Genomic DNA, 17870 nt, shown 5'->3' with positions numbered 1-17870 from the left:
ACTGCTCACTCATCACTCCTGTCAGTGGTATAATGGAGGGTATCCAGACTATACCCACCTTTGTCTCTGGCCTTTTACATTATGCACACACCTATCAGCGAAAAAATTGGAATATATAGAGCAATATACCCACCTCCTCTTCCAGGAACACACCTATGTGGAAGCATAAATCAAATGGTCGGGAGCTGGGCCAGAAAGCTCGTGACCTCGTTCCCATCTTCTCGAACGGACTTTCTTCGTTTTCCATTAGATATCAAAAACTCAAATACTCAGAGGTAAAAAAAAAAATCACTGGAGACACGTAGAATCAGATGCAACTGAGTTTAATGTACTCGCAGGCAACAAACACATCACAACTCAATGAGTCAAGCTCCGGAGCAAGACTGGAATTTCTTTGTTTGCGCACTTTGCTTTTATTGTGAAGATTTCTGCTGAGTCGTCTTTTACTTAATCCTTCCCCCTTGGAGCTAAAACATAACGGTGTCACATTTCTCTTGTCTCCCCCGATGGCTGCTTTAATCCTTGCACTCATTCATAATAGTATTCCCCACGCTCCTTTTCTCCCTTGGAGCCGGCAGTCTAAGACCCGCCTCCTCTAGGGTCATATCAGGACAAGCTGTAATTTCCCTGACTTTCCACCAGTGGTTTCTGAGCCCATCCTCCATGCTATTTTTAATCCTAAGTACTTCTCCACCACAATGCTTAAGTGCTGAGTGAGTGTATGTGTGTCATAAGAATACATGAAATAATAACCCAGTGTGTGATTTGTCAGTTAAACAGAGTACATTGCTTCAACACGTATCTTTTTAAAAGTCAATTTAAAAAGGTACAGTATATGTCTTCAATAAATCAGTACATTACTACACCTACCTCATCAACTACCACTACACCACAGACTCCAGCTAGTAGGAAAACACAATCTGCTCTGTGCAACACGCTGTGGCTCTGCCAAAAAAAAAGGTGTGTATTTTTATTAGCTTCTTAAACATGCTGCTGTGCATCTGCTGAAATTACAAGAATTGTCTAGAGTGGCAGCTCGAGTGATCACATCGGTGGCGGAGATCTGCACCCTAGTGAGTGTAGTTTATACTTTGTTTGACTGCAGTTTGCCCAAGAACCATAGAAATCCAGTGACAGTAGAACAGATATTCCCAATCAAATTAACACAGCAGGATGATCAGAACAGCGGCCATTTTTGTGTGTACCTTTGCCATTGCAACCGACATAGCCGGCATAGCGGACTTCCATGTAAACAAACCAACTTGCAGCAACTTGCAAACTCACTGAGATGAGGTGTTGCAGTAACAATCAAACAAGCAGTGTAGTAGTAGTACAAGGCATGGAGAAGCGTCTTTTGTGCAAAGTCTCTGTTGCCTTGCTGCCACAGAGGAAGTGAGGATTGCTGGATTTACATCACAGCATTACCTACTGAAAAAAGCAATTTCTTATGCTCCATTTCCACCGAGCAGTACTGTACAATACAGTTTAGTTTGGTACGCTTTTTCTTTCTGTTTCCACTGTGAGAAGTTGTGGATGGTACCAATGGAACTGTTCTGTATCATCCCCATTTTTGGTCACCTCTCTGTTGGGGTACCTAGCCAGGGGCGTCATGCAACCCCAAAATGTGAGGGGGCACAGTGGATTGGGTTCGTGCGCTATGCGCGCGCACAAATTTTTGGGGGGGATGCCCTCAAATCACTTATTTTGGACCCCTGCTGCACAACGCCTTGAGGTTGGATAGGGCCCAAACTCAAAGCCGACCCCCCTGTCCAGACACACACACACACTTAACGCATCTACACTTTGCCATGTAAACTATTTTGTGTAAGGAGGAAAGGAGTTTTTCCTCAAACAAACCCTAGCAGCTAGGAAAATATTGCAAACATAGCTAAGCTTATTGCATAAAATATTTGGCTGCACACTAACGTTAATACCTAACCTAGCACACAAATCTGGTACTAAAAGGTGGAGTTGTGAACACTGCAGTCCGTTGATTGGTCAATAGTGGATGGTCAATCTTGGACAGTCACTCAGCTCAGGGCTCAGTTGTGGCTGTTTTGAAGCTCATGTAACCACTGTTCATACCGTGGAGAGTAACTATAACTATAAAATGAAATAATGTTTTGCTGCCTCCCCAGCAGCTGTAATCTGAGACAAAAATTACTCAATTCACTGGGCAGACTTCTGGCGACTTTTAAGGTACATATTACTCAATGCATTAGTTGACGACGTGAATCCACCAACACACCTTAAATTTCACTGTGACAACTTTGACCTTTTCATCATTTTTTATATGACATACACTTTAAGTAATGAGTGGATCTTCCAGCATTTGTATTAATTTCAACAGCATGTATCCCAATCCTCACTCAGAAGAAAAAGCATTGCGGAGCGTCGTTCCTGTGGGCTCCAGCCCCACTAAACCCCTGAGCTTGCCTTCGAAGCACTAAATGCGCAAACCTGCTACTTTTAAATATCCCATTGAGAGACTCTCACTGCAGCCTGTTTTATTTTGTTCTGAAGATGTTGGCATGCAACCCCGTTCTGTGGACGATAAACGGAGACTTCCATCTCTGCCACTAGTAATGAGGAAATACAGTGAGTGCTGGACAGAGCAGTGAGTGACCACAACCCTGCCCACATTTAAGAGTACTGCTTGCGGTGGAAACGCTAGTGTCTAGGTACCATGTCTGAAGGGTTACTTTGGTTCCAAAGGAACCATACCCAAAGTGTTTGGTGGAAACGGGGCCTCAGTGTACAATTGCGCCCCTACACTGCATAGTTTCAGCTGAGAGATGTGTTCAAGCAGAGACTGCAATAATTAAAATTAAAAATAAACTCATATGGTATATTATTACACCTATTTTCCTTATTAAAAAAGCACAAACAAAAAATAACTTCTGTACAGCAACCAAAGTTTCTCTTTCACTGAACTAACTAAGGCTAATGTAGTTTGTCGGTGAAGATTCTCAGTCATCCAGGTCATGGTCATCGTAAGTGCTAATATCATAGGCAACTGGACTTGCTTGCGTTTCTTGAATACGTTTCACTTCTCATCCAAGAAGCTTCTTCAGTTCTAAATAGGCTATGGCTAATGTAGCTTAGCTGCTTTGCTAACTCAAAACACACTTTGTTTAAACTGGACAGAAACAAAGTAACACTCACCAAAACTGGCTTCGTTTGTCTACAACAGCCCATTGGTCCGACATCCCATTGTTCCGAAGTCCCGTTGTTCCGAAATCATCATGATGCCCTGTGGTTAAGGTCTGGTTAGGTTTAGGCACAAAAACCACTTGGTTAGGGTTAGTGTGGCGATCAGCATACGAGTGGGAGGTTTAAGTATTAGGGAATGACCAACCAAACCAGACAACGCCACCTTGGGAATTTCACCCCAGGAAATAGTTTTGTTTTACCTTATTGGAGCTAATACCAAGGCACTCAGGTTCATTTTACTTAAGGAGCAGGAGACGTGGTTCCAGTTATAAAAATATATATTTTTTTTTATTACAAAATTTCATAAAACCAACATATATTAAAAGAAGCTTTGCGTGTGGCTCTTTAATAGAAAGAAATGCACAAACAGGGCTGGAGCTTACCAGTGGGAGAGACTAGGAGAACGGGGAGGTGAAGGAACCCAGGGAAAAAAAGCACCCCACTCGCTCGTGTCACTCAAACACCAAAACCAAATAACTGAGGAGGGGTCGCACCGCACACACACACACACACACACACACACACACCAAAAGAAAAGGGGGAACCCCACCACCAGGACACCAGGACTGCCACCGTAAGCTTCCAGCACCTGAAAAAAACAAGAAAAAGAAAATATTAAAGAAGGGGATAACTCCAAAACAAGCAAGCAAAGCAAACAAAACAACCCAATAAGCAAAATAACCAAATAAATAAATGAGACTTAAAGATAGGCAGCAACCAAGGTTACAAATTAACCAACTTAACAAAATAGTCACTGTAGCTGCCAAAAATAACTCAATTTAATGGTTAACAAAATAAGCTAACAAAAGTGAATAAACAAAAGAAAAACAAATGATTTACTAGGAATAACATTTATACACAAAATAAATCAAATGATGAAAGTCCAGCTACCAGAATTTACAAAACTCAGGCACCTTGACCAAACAAATCACAAAGTAATCCTAATGTAAGAGAGAAAAAAAAGGAGCTACAGTCAATCAAAGGTAATTAATTACTAATCTGAAAAGAAAATAAGATCTGATTAAACAAAACCAAAACAACAAAAATTAATCCAACATAAGAAAATCAAAACCAACACATGCTGCATCAGGGCTGAGGCAAAAGAAAGAGGAGCTAATAGGGGGGAAGAAGTTCTGTCGGTGGGCACAGAACATCCCATCCAGCCCAGCCATACGCATACAGCAAGCACGTGCAGAGCCCAGCAGATTAAAGCCAGCACAGGAGTGATGCGAGCAGCGCACTAAGCAAAACATGCAGCAAAGCAGCAGCGGGTCTTCAGACAGCGTCACACCGCATATCAATTAACATCTACAATGAAAATATAAAATAGACTAGATTAATATTAAAAGGATTAATGCTGAGGCGGAGAGGCTGGGAAACATGGGCCCTACATACCGATCAGGCAGCGTCGATGACGCACACACACTGGAGAGGGTCGGAGCACTTCAGGTCTCCCAGCGGCAGTGGCAAACGCGGCTGACCAATAGCGCATTGAATGGCAGATTACCGGCGAGCCAGCCCCACAGGCGCAGCGTCCGCCCGTCGGACGTCTGCACACAGACAAACCATAACTGTGACAACCGCAAAATCCAATGCAAACAACAAAACCAGGCAGCTACCGCTACATTACCTGCACTAGCGATGGCGAAGAGGAGGAAGTGAGGCGACCTGGAAGTGGGTGGGCCTCAGAGCCAAAGAGCAAGAGGAAGGCGAGATGGACACTGCCTCCCTAAATAAGGTGGCCTCAGGTGCGGATTGGCTAATAAGGTAGGGGAGAGCAACGCAGCACACTCACCCATGGGAGAGCACTTCATCCTGCTACATTAGGAAAAGCTCATGGTGTGGGTTAAAATGAAAAAGAAAGTGACAAACAAATAAGCTGTGAGCCTGCTCCGCCTCAAGCCTTTCCCAGCTGACCCAGAGCCGGTCGCAGCGCACCATCAAGGTAGAAATACGCCCGCCGGGAGCCATTCAGCACCGCGGACCGTCGGACTAATGGGATGTCGGACCAATGACATGGACCCCAAATGACCATGGCGAAGAGTTCAGTGTCCTCCCTACTGATTCTGGTTGTATATTCTGACCTGAACTCTGCTTCTTGTCAGTTTGTCTGAGCTGGTCTGCTACCAACCAACACTATTAAAGGTCCAGCCACTAGAAAACAAACTATAGGATACAAACCACAGGACAGTGATGATCTGATTGTTTTCACAACAGCTACAAGTGTACAGATTCCTGTACACATTCACAAATCTCATGATGTACATGCAAATTGAGGAACTCTTACATAACTCTCTGCTCACATTTGCAAATAGCTCCACTACAATAATGGCCCCATAAATTACAGTATAATGTATTTCACAGCTGTGATGTGCTTCCAATACATAATGTTAAAGGATGAAGTACAATAAAAACAAATGCTTCTGCCCTTTGCTCAAGGCAGTTCAGACAATAATTTCTTACAGCTGTGCTTTTGGCAGGCAATCTCCACTCACACTCCAGATATTTTTTTTTTTTTTAAAGATATTTTTCTGGGCATTTTAGCCTTTAATTGACAGGACAGGTGAGTGTGAAGAGGGGAGAGAGAGGGAGGGAGTGACATGCAGCAAAGTGCCACGGGCTGGACTCGAACCCGGGCCGCTGCGGCAACAGCCTTGTACATGGGGCGCTTGCTCTACCACTAAGCCACCGACACCCCGCACTCCAGATATTTATTATGCCTACAGTATGTCCTCTAATTTGTATGATTTGGAATAAGAACAATTGGAGAAATCTGTCTTTACCTTTGGAAATCAGCTCCAGCACTGTACACCATAGGTACCCAGTACTTACAAAAACATTTTCGTTATAAATCATTTCTCCTTTCCTCTAAAATACCCAGGAGGTACTTGCCACTAGGCACCTACAAAAATTCTTACATTAAGAATTCACCTATTCATAGATGCTAGAGCTCCATCTACAGATTTCTGTAAAAAGTGACATATTCTGTCATAGTCTGTGTATTTTTACCCCGAACGCAAAAATTCTTCTTTCTTCAAAATTTGCTTAAGTTTGTGCGCATTCAGAGTGGTGCAGTGTGTATGTCTGGCGCTTTTATTGTGAATAGTTCATCTTGTTTCCCTATACCTACATTCAAAAGTATACTGTGCAAGATGTTCCTAAAAAACAAAGTATAGACACATACAGAAGTAATCCCTTTAAGACACCTTGACACCTCAAGCTCTTTGTCATTTTCCTCAGGCCATTCCTAAACCGTTTCTTTCTTTCTTTCTTTCTTTTCTTTTTTTGCAGTGTCACATGGTGCATTGTCCTGGTGGTGGTGGTGGTAGTGGTGGGGGCACTGCAGTTGTGGAGTGCCATTGCCATGAGGGGGAGTACTTGGTCTGAAATGGTGTTTGGGTGAGTGGAGCAGGTGAAGTCACATGAATGCCAGGACCCAAGGTTTTCAAGCAGAACACTACATTGTAACAAGATGATCAAGTGAATGTTATTCATTTCAGCTGTCAGTGGTTTTAATGTTTTGGCCGACTTTCAGATCAGACTTTCCAGTCTGTCCCGGTCACTTGACATCCTCCTTCACCAGTACCTTCATCCCAAGTCTAGCACCCTGAGACTGTACAATAAGTGAAACAAGGAGGGCAGAGGACTGGTGTGATTCAAAGCCACTTCTTCAATCTGTCGGTGGTACACGCCGTTCATGGACTTGTTTCGTCCCGGACAGTGGCTCTGATGCTCACCAGTCCTTAGTGTATAGTCTCAGGGTTCTGGACTGAAACAGTGGCCTCTATATCCTCTTTTGGCCAGCTTATTATATCAAACTCAGAGTCTTCACTAAATGGCCCTATTGACTACACAGGAGTCAAATGACCAGGACAGACAGGAAGTCTCAGCTAGTGGGTGGTTCAAAGATACAGGTCTGGGAGACTATGGACCCATAAAAGCCAAAAGTGAGTGAGTGCCACTCAAATCACATCTAGAACTCAGCTTGTGTTCATGTGCTGCACAGATTAATTTGTCATCAGAGGGGAGGACTGTTAAAGATTTACCACTGACACAAATAAGCTCGGATAAAAGGAAAAAACAACCAGAAAAGAGCAACAAGGTATGTCTCCAGATAATTTTATCATTATAGTGTGCTGTTTTACAAAATGCTCACTTTCCAGTGAGGTTTAATAATTTCTTAACTTGTAACATGTAGCTAATATGTGTAAATAGACTTTTTGTCAGTAGTGGAAGAAGTATTAAGATCCTTTGCTTAAGTATAAGTAGCAATACCACACAGTGAAAATATTCCACTATAAGCACAACAGTACAACAGTGCTTAAGTAAAAGTATGTATTAGCAAAATTAACCTAATTTTTTGCAATTTAGCAAATGTGTGTGGAGACTTCTGAAACTTTTTTTATCTGTGTGTGTGCATAATCAGATGTGTAAATGTGTAAAAAAACAAATCTCTAAATGTGTACTGAGATTTGTGAATTTTCTCTCTATTTTAAAGATGGATGCAATTTCTCGACCAGAACTGTTTGAATTCCAAGGAATCTGGTTGACGCACTATTATACAGACAACTGGGAGAACTTTGAAAACTTTCAGGCCAGGCCAGATGATATACTTATTACATCATACCCCAAAGCAGGTCAGTCTGTTAATGTTAACAAGATGTGCTTTGCTTTATACTGTAGCTCTGGAATAGATGTGTGTATGGACTTTTGTACTCCTGCAACACATATAGCTATAGATATATTAAGAAATGTATTCAATCCTCAACACAGTCACGTAGCAAAACCATACAACAAAAGGCAATACCGGAAATTGTCTCTGCTAAAAACAAGATGGCTTTCCTAGTCTCTTGTAGACTGCAGTTTGGCCTTTGTTGTGGATCAAAACCTAACATCCATAGATAAGATCAGTTTCATTTTTGAACTGGAGCATCTGCAGGTTAATTCCATACCTTACTGTGTTACATCCAATAAAATTAGGGTGCCTCACTCAATACATTATTGTATTTAAGTTTTGGCAGAGGAGTAAACATGAAGTTCTACTGGATGACAGGAAATGTGTCGATTGGATAGTTTTGGTGTTATCCTTCATCATCAGGATCCATGTGGGGAAATCAAGTTTATTCAGCAGCACTTAATGCTTTTAAAGTGTTAATATTTAAGTTTTTTGGTTTGACACAAAGAGGTCATAGAGAAATAACTGATTGTAAGCATTATTAATAGGCTATTATTAGGCTGCAAATCAATCATGTTATGAATAATGACTAACATAGAGACAGGATGAAAAGAAGGAGTCTTGTGCAGTAATGATTCAGAGTTTGATACTGTGGGATCACTGTCACACACTTTTTAATGGACTTCATGAACAGACAAAGTACACGGAGTTGGATAGAATCAAGACAGTTTGACCAGCTTTTTAATCAGGGAAAATACCCTCACTGATGTGTATACAGTACAGGCCAAAAGTTTGGACACACCTTCTCATTCAATGCGTTTTCTTTATTTTCATGACTATTTACATTGTAGATTCTCACTGAAGACATCAAAACTATGAATGAACACATGTGGAGTTATGTACTTAACAAAAAAAGGTGAAATAACTGAAAACATGTTTTATATTCTAGTTTCTTCAAAATAGCCACCCTTTGCTCTGATTACTGCTTTGCACACTCTTGGCATTCTCTCCATGAGCTTCAAGAGGTAGTCACCTGAAATGGTTTCCACTTCACAGGTGTGCCTTATCAGGGTTAATTAGTGGAATTTCTTGCTTTATCAATGGGGTTGGGACCATCAGTTGTGTTGTGCAGAAGTCAGGTTAATACACAGCCGACAGCCCTATTGGACAGCTGTTAAAATTCATATTATGGCAAGAACCAATCAGCTAACTAAAGAAAAACGAGTGGCCATCATTACTTTAAGAAATGAAGGTCAGTCAGTCCGGAAAATTGCAAAAACTTTAAATGTGTCCCCAAGTGGAGTCGCAAAAACCATCAAGCGCTACAACGAAACTGGCACACATGAGGACCGACCCAGGAAAGGAAGACCAAGAGTCACCTCTGCTTCTGAGGATAAGTTCATCCGAGTCACCAGCCTCAGAAATCGCAAGTTAACAGCAGCTTAGATCAGAGACCAGATGAATGCCACACAGAGTTCTAGCAGCAGACCCATCTCTAGAACAACTGTTAAGAGGAGACTGCGCCAATCAGGCCTTCATGGTCAAATAGCTGCTAGGAAACCACTGCTAAGGAGAGGCAACAAGCAGAAGAGATTTGTTTGGGCCAAGAAACACAAGGAATGGACATTAGACCAGTGGAAATCTGTGCTTTGGTCTGATGAGTCCAAATTTGAGATCTTTGGTTCCAACCGCCGTGTCTTTGTGAGACGCAGAAAAGGTGAACGGATGGATTCCACATGCCTGGTTCCCACTGTGAAGCATGGAGGAGGAGGTGTGATGGTGTGGGGGTGTTTTGCTGGTGACACTGTTGGGGATTTATTCAAAATTGAAGGCACACTGAACCAGCATGGCTACCACAGCATCCTGCAGCGACATGCCATCCCATCCGGTTTGCGTTTAGTTGGACGATCATTTATTTTTCAACAGGACAATGACCCCAAACACACCTCCAGGCTGTGTAAGGGCTATTTGACCAAGAAGGAGAGTGATGGAGTGCTGCGGCAGATGACCTGGCCTCCACAGTCACCAGACCTGAACCCAATCGAGATGATTTGGGGTGAGCTGGACCGCAGAGTGAAGGCAAAGGGGCCAACAAGTGCTAAACACCTCTGGGAACTCCTTCAAGACTGTTGGAAAACCATTTCAGGTGACTACCTCTTGAAGCTCATGGAGAGAATGCCAAGAGTGTGCAAAGCAGTAATCAGAGCAAAGGGTGGCTATTTTGAAGAAACTAGAATATAAAACATGTTTTGTGTTATTTCACCTTTTTTTGTTAAGTACATAACTCCACATGTGTTCATTCATAGTTTTGATGCCTTCAGTGAGAATCTACAATGTAAATAGTCATGAAAATAAAGAAAACGCATTGAATGAGAAGGTGTGTCCAAACTTTTGGCCTGTACTGTATGTGTTACTGTGATGACATGTAGGAATTAGCATAAATAGGTTCTGGGATACACATAGCCTTTATGAGGATAAATTATGAGATCGCAAACTGATTTCACAATCAGCAGATGGATTTATTATTGGTCTAGCTGTTGAAATCATGTTGACATCACATATCTGCTATCATAAAATCCTGTGGTTGGTTTGTTTTCGTTCACACCACAAACAAATAGCACCAGAGTTCATTTGGAAGTGGACTAAGACCCGCCTTTTCAAGCTGTCTCGGTTCGGTTGTTTGGTCTGTACCTGGATACTATTGACCGCATTCACACCAGCCCAAACGAACCATACTTACCATGCATATAGACCCGAATTTGTTTTAACCTAACCAAACAAGTTAGGTGTGAAAGCACTCTTAGGAATGATAGGAGATGAAAAAACCCACCAGTTTTTGTTATCTTTGCCACCATTTTGACTGCAATGAGCCAGGAGGGACAGTTACATTAGGTGCAGAATGGCCACAATCAGTTCCTGCGGCAGCATAACAGCCAGAACAAAGCCCTCTTGCAGACATCTACATTCTGCTGAGTGCACTTTTCTAGTTATTTGTATAATTAATTGTAAATAATTTATAATATCTTTTTTTCTGCCATGTCCCTTTTAGGAAACACCTGGATCTCCCACATCCTTGACCTGCTGCATGTTGGTCCAACATCTGATCCTCTCTATAAAAGAGTGATTCCCTTGGAGATCTGCATGCCACGTGTGCCAGGTTGAATCATATTTAAGAATATGTGAATGTTTTTATGCCATTGTTCTCAGCCTTCAGCTTAAATCAGTCAACTAAGATGTTTGCATAAATACCATGTCATTGACTACGTTTACATGAACATGAATAAGCCATTTATGAGGCTTTTCCCAGTTCTGATCATATTCAGGAAATGGTGTTTACATGAGCACAGAGAAATCGGGTTATTCATATATCCAATTACATGAAAAATACGAGTAAGCCTGTTACCGATTACTGCAGTCTATTTGCGCAGACTGGGACTGGGAATAACTGGGATAAGTTGTACACATGCAATAGTATTTTCTTTTGGAGAACTCTAGCGAGGATATCCAGGAAAATCACACAGGCCAGGAAATATTGCGCAAAATAACCCCAGCCAGGCCACTTTTTAAGTAGGGGGGTCTGAGGGTCCCCACCAGGAGAATTTACTTCAAAGACTTATTTTTCTGCATTTTTGTGATTCTTAGTGCATGTGAATCATAAAATGTAATGAGCCAACAATTGCTTGGTACAATGTACTGTTATGAACCTCATAAAACAAAAAGGTACTTACCATCAAGGAAGGAGGGAGACGACATAAGGACTAACCTTTAACCAGTATTGATTAAGTAATAGTTTATTATTTAATAATAATTTCTGAAATATTTAAAGAAATATCTTATTTCTAGAGTATACTAGAGTTTCTCTTGCATTACTACTGTTCCCCACCTTCAAAAAGAAAAAAGCAAGAGCACAACATATTTTTCAGTGTATGTATTATAACACAGATTTGTGCATCAGAACTCAGTTTCTTCTACCATTTGGAGGGTCCCAACCGCTGTGTAAAGAACCACTTGACTAAACTAGCTGACTCTTATGATGTTGTGATGCGTGTGGCCTTGTGCCTATGACCAAATCACAGCCATGCTGATATACAGTAAAACAGCACTCCCTCTTATTTAATATTGCCTTAATACCATAGTTCTACAAGCACAATAACAGTAAAATGCAGGAACAGGTTATGATTTGTTTGTTTATTTAATAATTCATTTGGCTCCGCCAACACAAATTGTTCAGCAGCTGGACTGGGACGGTACTGTTGCCAAGCAACACATAAACATTCCTGCACATTAGCTTGCTACCTTGTGCTATGTCTACTTTTTACCACAGACCAACTTCTATGCATCATGTAAGCTACATCTTTATGATTACATTTTTTTTACGACCAGTGAAATAAGTCTGTTGACAGTCGCTTTGGTGGAATACATGTGATACTAATGAGTTAAGAGCAGGGGCGTACTGGGACACAAATTCAGCCCGGCGCACCAGCCCACACACTGGCCCACACACTGGCCCACACGTTTCTACCTATCCTCTATATGCTTGTACACACTACACAAACGCTGTCCTCAGAATCAACTGCATAAGAAAATCAACAGTTATTGTTTAATTCTAGACTATAAAATAAATGCAATAATGAATTGGCCACAAATGGCTATGTGCTTATTATTTAACTTAAAATAAGAACATATGACTCTATCCTAATGCATCTAATTTTATGCACAGTATAATTTGTCTGCCTTGCCCCGCACAGCCCAATTTATATCTCCATGGCTCACAGCCATGAACTAAGGAGGTATAAATTGGGCAATAGGCCCTATAGTCAACTTTTAGTTAACTTATTACTACAACAAAAGAATCCTACTTAATACTACTAAAAAGGTTTTCCTCTGGCTAAAATGTAATGCATAGCAGGCTATGCCTTCACATTGCACCTGTTACATTTCTGGTCTCTGTCCCTCAGCTTCATTGTCCTTGGGACTGGGAGCACCACTTAATGTTAATTGCATGCATCCACAGGAAAAAAGCAAGCACATATTTTCTCTTAGTACAGGTTTAAATTATAATGACCTAATGCAATACCTAGTAGGCTAGTTGGCTTCTTGAACTGGACACCTAGAAGAAATACCCAATTTGCCAAAGCCAACCTTGCACATTACACACTCACGAATGTTAGCTAACGTTAATGCACCTGCTACAATGGCACTGTCGGCTCCAGCTCCATCTCCGTCATTAGCAACACCAGCAGCCTAAGCCCGTCAGCCAATGCGGTTATTTTGGAGCACTTTGCGGCCTCTTCTTGTAAAGATTTAAAGGCGCTGTATGTAAGAATGTGGCCAAAACGGTTACTGCACTCAAATTCAAAATCCTGCCGCGAGTTGTGTCCGCCCCCCTCCCCCCCTCCCCTACAGATTCAAGGTTGATGGACAGCGGCACGCTGGAGACTGATTTGTTTGCCCATGGGCGGCTGCTGTGGCAGGGCTGCATCGCCGCGACCTTGATCTTCGGTTTTCCAGCGGACCGTTCGAGCAAGCCCGGCTTCTCTGCTGCTAACGCTGCTGCCGGGATACAGCTGAGGAGGAGCCGGCTGCTAATGCTATGTACCGGGACACTGCTAATGCTGCTTGCCGTGCTGCTAACATTTGTTTCTCAAAAAAAACAATCAGGTCGATGACCCACCTGCTCATGGGCTACAATGTATGATCGAAAATGAATAACAGTTGAAAGTATTCGAAATGTCCATCTCCGTCTAGCTATGATGCTAGTTAGCCAACTTTGGCTAAAGCTTACCTGTCGAGGAGAAGAGTAGCCACTTCGACATCCGATTTCAAATTCTTCTCCGCTTTCAACCGTCTCCACCGTTCAAAAGCATCTCCTATATAGACCCTCGCTTTGCCTCGAGTTTTGTCTTGGCGTTTTTGGGAATCATAACGAGGTTGTTTGGGTTTAGTCGCACCGTCAGCCATTGTAGCTCAGTCATAACTGTAACTGATGCTGAGGCTCTACTGACTGCGTGACTGGTAGACGGCGGTGGGTGGCGCAACAGGCCAAAACACAAATTCAAAATATAAACATGATTTGCAGACCGTAATTTTTTTTTTTTAAATGCAAATATTCTGGCTGTACTATTGTTGTCGGTGAGATCAGTATGTTATATGAACATTATTCCTTAGTCTCTGTGACATATTAGGATGATTTTATGACTGCTTTAGATTTCTTACATATAGCTCCTTTAAGTTTTTTTATTTTTGTGTTTAAGCGCCACCCTTTCTTTTTTTTTTTTACCGGCTTTATTCATGTTTCCTGTCTTTCTCCTTTCTTAGTAGCTAGCACTAACGGTCAAACTAGCCTGGTCTGCCATGAGTAATGACTGATTTCAAGAAAAACGAGAGCCTCTCTCGTATTGGAGGAGGCCGCTCTTATCCCCTCCTTCAAGCATCAAAACATAAGATTGACACCTACGTTCCCTCTGAACATCTCACAGCAAACAAACAACATGGGCAGGACGCCCATTGCAGCACTGACAGCTAGCAACTAGCTTGACATTCACTAGTCTTTTTTCTTTCTTTCTTTGACCACCAAGGCGTCCACACTGGCCCACTTGGTGACCAGTCCAATGGCCCGATGGCCAATCCGCCATTGGTTAAGAGCTTGATCAGCACTTTGCATCGTCTTCTGATGTCATATGAGCATACCTGGAGATTTGCAGCGAAGTATTCTTTCTGTCCTTTCGTCCTTTCCTGAGTATCCATTATTCTATTCAAATGTTATTTGTGGTAATATGTTTCATTTTGCAGTGCATTAACATAATTAAAATGCCCCCAGCCTTTCCTCACTTGGTTGGCTGCTTTGGGTGCATTTGACACAGTGCGAAGTGTTCACAACACTCCCAAACAAAATTTTCTTTAATCTGCAAAACTCCAAAAACCTGATCATGGATGGGTTATTCATGTTCATGTAAACACACTAATCCTATTGTGTTTTAAAGGTTGTGTGCCAGGGAGAGTCCCTAACTTCGCATTTACCACACTGTAGGATCCACTGACATGTTAACTGTTTTACTAATGTACAGGATTAGGGCCTTCTCCACCAGTGCTAAAAGGACCAGAGCTAGTGGACAGGCTCACCCACTCTCCTCGAATCATCAAGACTCATCTTCCAGTCCAGTTTGTGCCAAAGTCCTTTTGGGAGCAAAACTGCAAGGTCACAGATGCCTTTTGAGTACAATATCAATAGCTGAAAATTGTTCTGAATCAAATACCTGTGTTATACAAAGTTAGGAAAGAGGACAAGAGGAAACGCATCTGATGCATGGGTACCTCCAGCTACAAGTACAGGTTTTTACATTTTTTTTATTTACTCTTTTTTTTTTGTGCAGATCACCTACGTGGCCCGCAATGCAAAGGACAGTGTGGTGTCTTATTTCCATTTTGAACACATGACTATGATTCACCCAGAGCCTGAAGACTGGAGCAGCTACCTCCAGAGATTCATGGAGGGAAAGAGTATGTATGAAATACTGTAAAAGATTGTTGTTTGTATCAGAGATGCACAGATTTACTCCACACTCTTGAAGCGGTTTCATTTACTGTTCTGTGGCTTCAGTGGTCTTTGGATCCTGGTACGACCATGTGAGCGGCTTTTGGGAGAAGAAACAGCATTATCCAAATCTCCACTACATGTTCTACGAAGATGTGATCAAGGTAATATTCTTCTTTTTTTCTTCTTCTTCTTTTTTTTTAATTGATTTATTTGTGCAGGGTTAATACACATTAATCAACAACAACATTTACACTTTGCTGTAAATGCATCAGCATTAGCTAGAGCTAATTTTCAGCTGCTGTCCCTGGGCCTGATGTTGAATTGCCATTGTGGGTTGTCTGTACATGTGCTTGTATGATTCACCATCTCCCTGTTCAGATTACTTTTCCAAAGTTCATTGCTGGTGATAATGTGATGAAAATATTTGATCACTGTGCTTCCAGAATACTGGACAAGAACTAGACAGACTCTGCTGCTTTCTTGGTCTGTCTCCTTCAGCTGAGGAGAAGGAAGAGATTCTCAGAAGAGTGCAGTTTGATGAAATGAAAAAGAATGACAAGGTTAACCAATCAATGGTCGGAGTGATGGATTTCAAAAAATCTTCCTTCATGAGGAAAGGTACACTGGATAATGAAATGCATGTGACATGACAAAAAATCAGATCTCCACCTTCAGCCAAAATACCTGTCTGATTTTCTGTGGTTCTGCAGGAAAAGTTGGTGACTGGAAGAACCATTTCACTGTGGCCCAGAGTGAAGAGTTTGATGAAGACTACAAGAAAAAGATGAAGAATCCTACCCTGCAGTTTTGTACTGAAGCTTAGAGGTTGTGAAGAGTCCTGAACTGAGATGTGATCAAACAGATAATCACGCTGATGTTACTGAGTCTGATGTTTAGTTTTATTGACAAGAATATTGTCTGTTCTGTGGAGGACATTTGTTCTTATAATGATAACAACTGATGTTATAAAATTGTCAAAGAATTTGCAAAAAGCAAATCAAATCTTTATGAATGTCAGACTTTGGCATTTATGCATTTGACCCATGTTGACTGTTGAAGTGATGATTGCATTTGTATTTACCTAAATTAACTGAATTCAATTTCAAAGATTTCCTGGAAATTACAGATGACTGTAGTGGCACTTCAAATATTTTGTACGATGCATCAAGACTCATCTTCACTGTTTTTGCCGGGTCCTCAGTGGGCTGTATGTTACTGTTATTACTAGGTCTTAAGATCAGAAATTGAGTAAGGGGACCAATGACAATTTTGATAATGAAACCACTGATGTTTGACCTTCACTGTGCAGTATAATGTATGTGCAGAATTTGTTTCACAAGCAGAAACCTTTGGGGCTGAAAAGGAAGTGCCAAAAACTGCAGTTCTTCAGTGACCACTTGAGGCTGGCTCCAGGCACCAGTCAATCCCTATAGACCCCCATGTTAAAGTGCCCAACTTTACAGCAGAAATAAACATGTTTACAACCTGACACAAAAAAACTGTTTTGGTTCCTGAAGCTAACTTTCCCCTTCATGGCAACTGTATGGGGACTGAATTTTTAACACACCCGTTTACAATTTACGATGGCTAAAAATCATATATATATATAGGAGCAGACTGCTTTGAGTAACAGGCTGTATGATGGAAGTGTCCTCGGCTTCTCAATCAGATTCACCCGTCGCTGCTCCACTGCACCAGCCTCTCCCCCAAATTTGGTCCAAACAACCAACACGGCGACAGCAGTAATGCCAAACTTCAGGCTTCAAAATGGAAGTCCAAAAAAAAAACCAAACCTCTCCATACCCTTCAAACTACATTTGCTCCCCTTTGTGGCCAGTTGGGAGTTTTATTAGTATCCCTCAAGTCTTTACCTCTGCATGTTCTACCATACCAATGAACATGCCAGTCACAATTACTGACCTGTGTCCACGCCCCTGTAGTGTTCATCAAGTGATCTGTCCCAAAACCGCCCCTCATAATCATTATGGCAGAAATGCATGCAACCTGGTGAAGGCCTGACACAATCAGTCCCAGTGAAGCCCAGATCACATCCGATAAAGTTGGCACTTTTACATATGAGATCCCTCTCTAGCAAGACATTTTATGTCAACAGTTTTATTTCTGAACACGGTCTTAGCTTTTTAGTTCAAAATAAGGCTTGGCATACATCAGCTGCTGCAGCGACTTTGTTCGAGGCATCCTCTTCCAACTACATGCCTCTGTACTCCAGTAGACAAAATAAAAGACGAGGTGGGTTTGACGTTATTTACTCTGGCAGTTTTATCTGCGCTCAGTGTTCTTTTGGCAACTTTCCAACTGTTCAATACTTGGCTATGGTCATCAAAGCAAAGCAATTCCTGGTACGACCATGTGAGCCATTTCTGGGAGAAGAAACAGAGTTATCCAAATCTCCACTACATGTTCTACAAAGATCTAATCGAGGTA

General features: G+C 41.8%; 1 protein-coding gene and 1 long non-coding RNA gene across 4 annotated transcripts; one reads left to right on the top strand and one right to left on the bottom strand.

Annotated features, from left to right (window-relative positions):
- Positions 1–7: 7 nt before the first annotated feature.
- Positions 8–4904, bottom strand: LOC144464139 (uncharacterized). Its single transcript, XR_013491937.1, has 3 exons — positions 4844–4904; positions 4609–4763; positions 8–3802 (listed from the first exon to the last, which is right to left on the bottom strand). It is a non-coding gene; the product is annotated as an uncharacterized LOC144464139 (long non-coding RNA).
- A 75-nt stretch (positions 4905–4979) lies between these two features.
- LOC117258086 (cytosolic sulfotransferase 3-like) lies at positions 4980–16924 on the top strand. Of its 3 annotated transcripts, none has more exons than XM_078169939.1 (9): positions 4980–5282; positions 6505–6612; positions 7712–7850; positions 10938–11045; positions 14956–15086; positions 15262–15388; positions 15489–15586; positions 15869–16043; positions 16136–16924. In XM_078169939.1, exons 3-9 carry the CDS (start codon positions 7712–7714, stop codon positions 16246–16248), a joined length of 891 nt encoding a protein of 296 aa, XP_078026065.1. In that variant the 5' UTR covers positions 4980–5282; positions 6505–6612; the 3' UTR covers positions 16249–16924. The 3 variants fall into 3 exon arrangements, with proteins under 3 accessions (XP_078026065.1, XP_078026066.1, XP_033484460.2); XM_078169940.1 differs by lacking the exon at positions 4980–5282 and adding an exon at positions 7220–7315 and having other exon boundaries at positions 6595–6612; XM_033628569.2 differs by lacking the exons at positions 4980–5282; positions 6505–6612 and adding an exon at positions 6645–7315.
- Positions 16925–17870: the final 946 nt, after the last annotated feature.

The sequence above is a fragment of the Epinephelus lanceolatus genome, chromosome 8, assembly GCF_041903045.1.
Source record: "Epinephelus lanceolatus isolate andai-2023 chromosome 8, ASM4190304v1, whole genome shotgun sequence".
Classification (NCBI taxonomy): domain Eukaryota; kingdom Metazoa; phylum Chordata; class Actinopteri; order Perciformes; family Serranidae; genus Epinephelus; species Epinephelus lanceolatus.
This window is presented reverse-complemented; position numbering and strand designations above follow the sequence as displayed.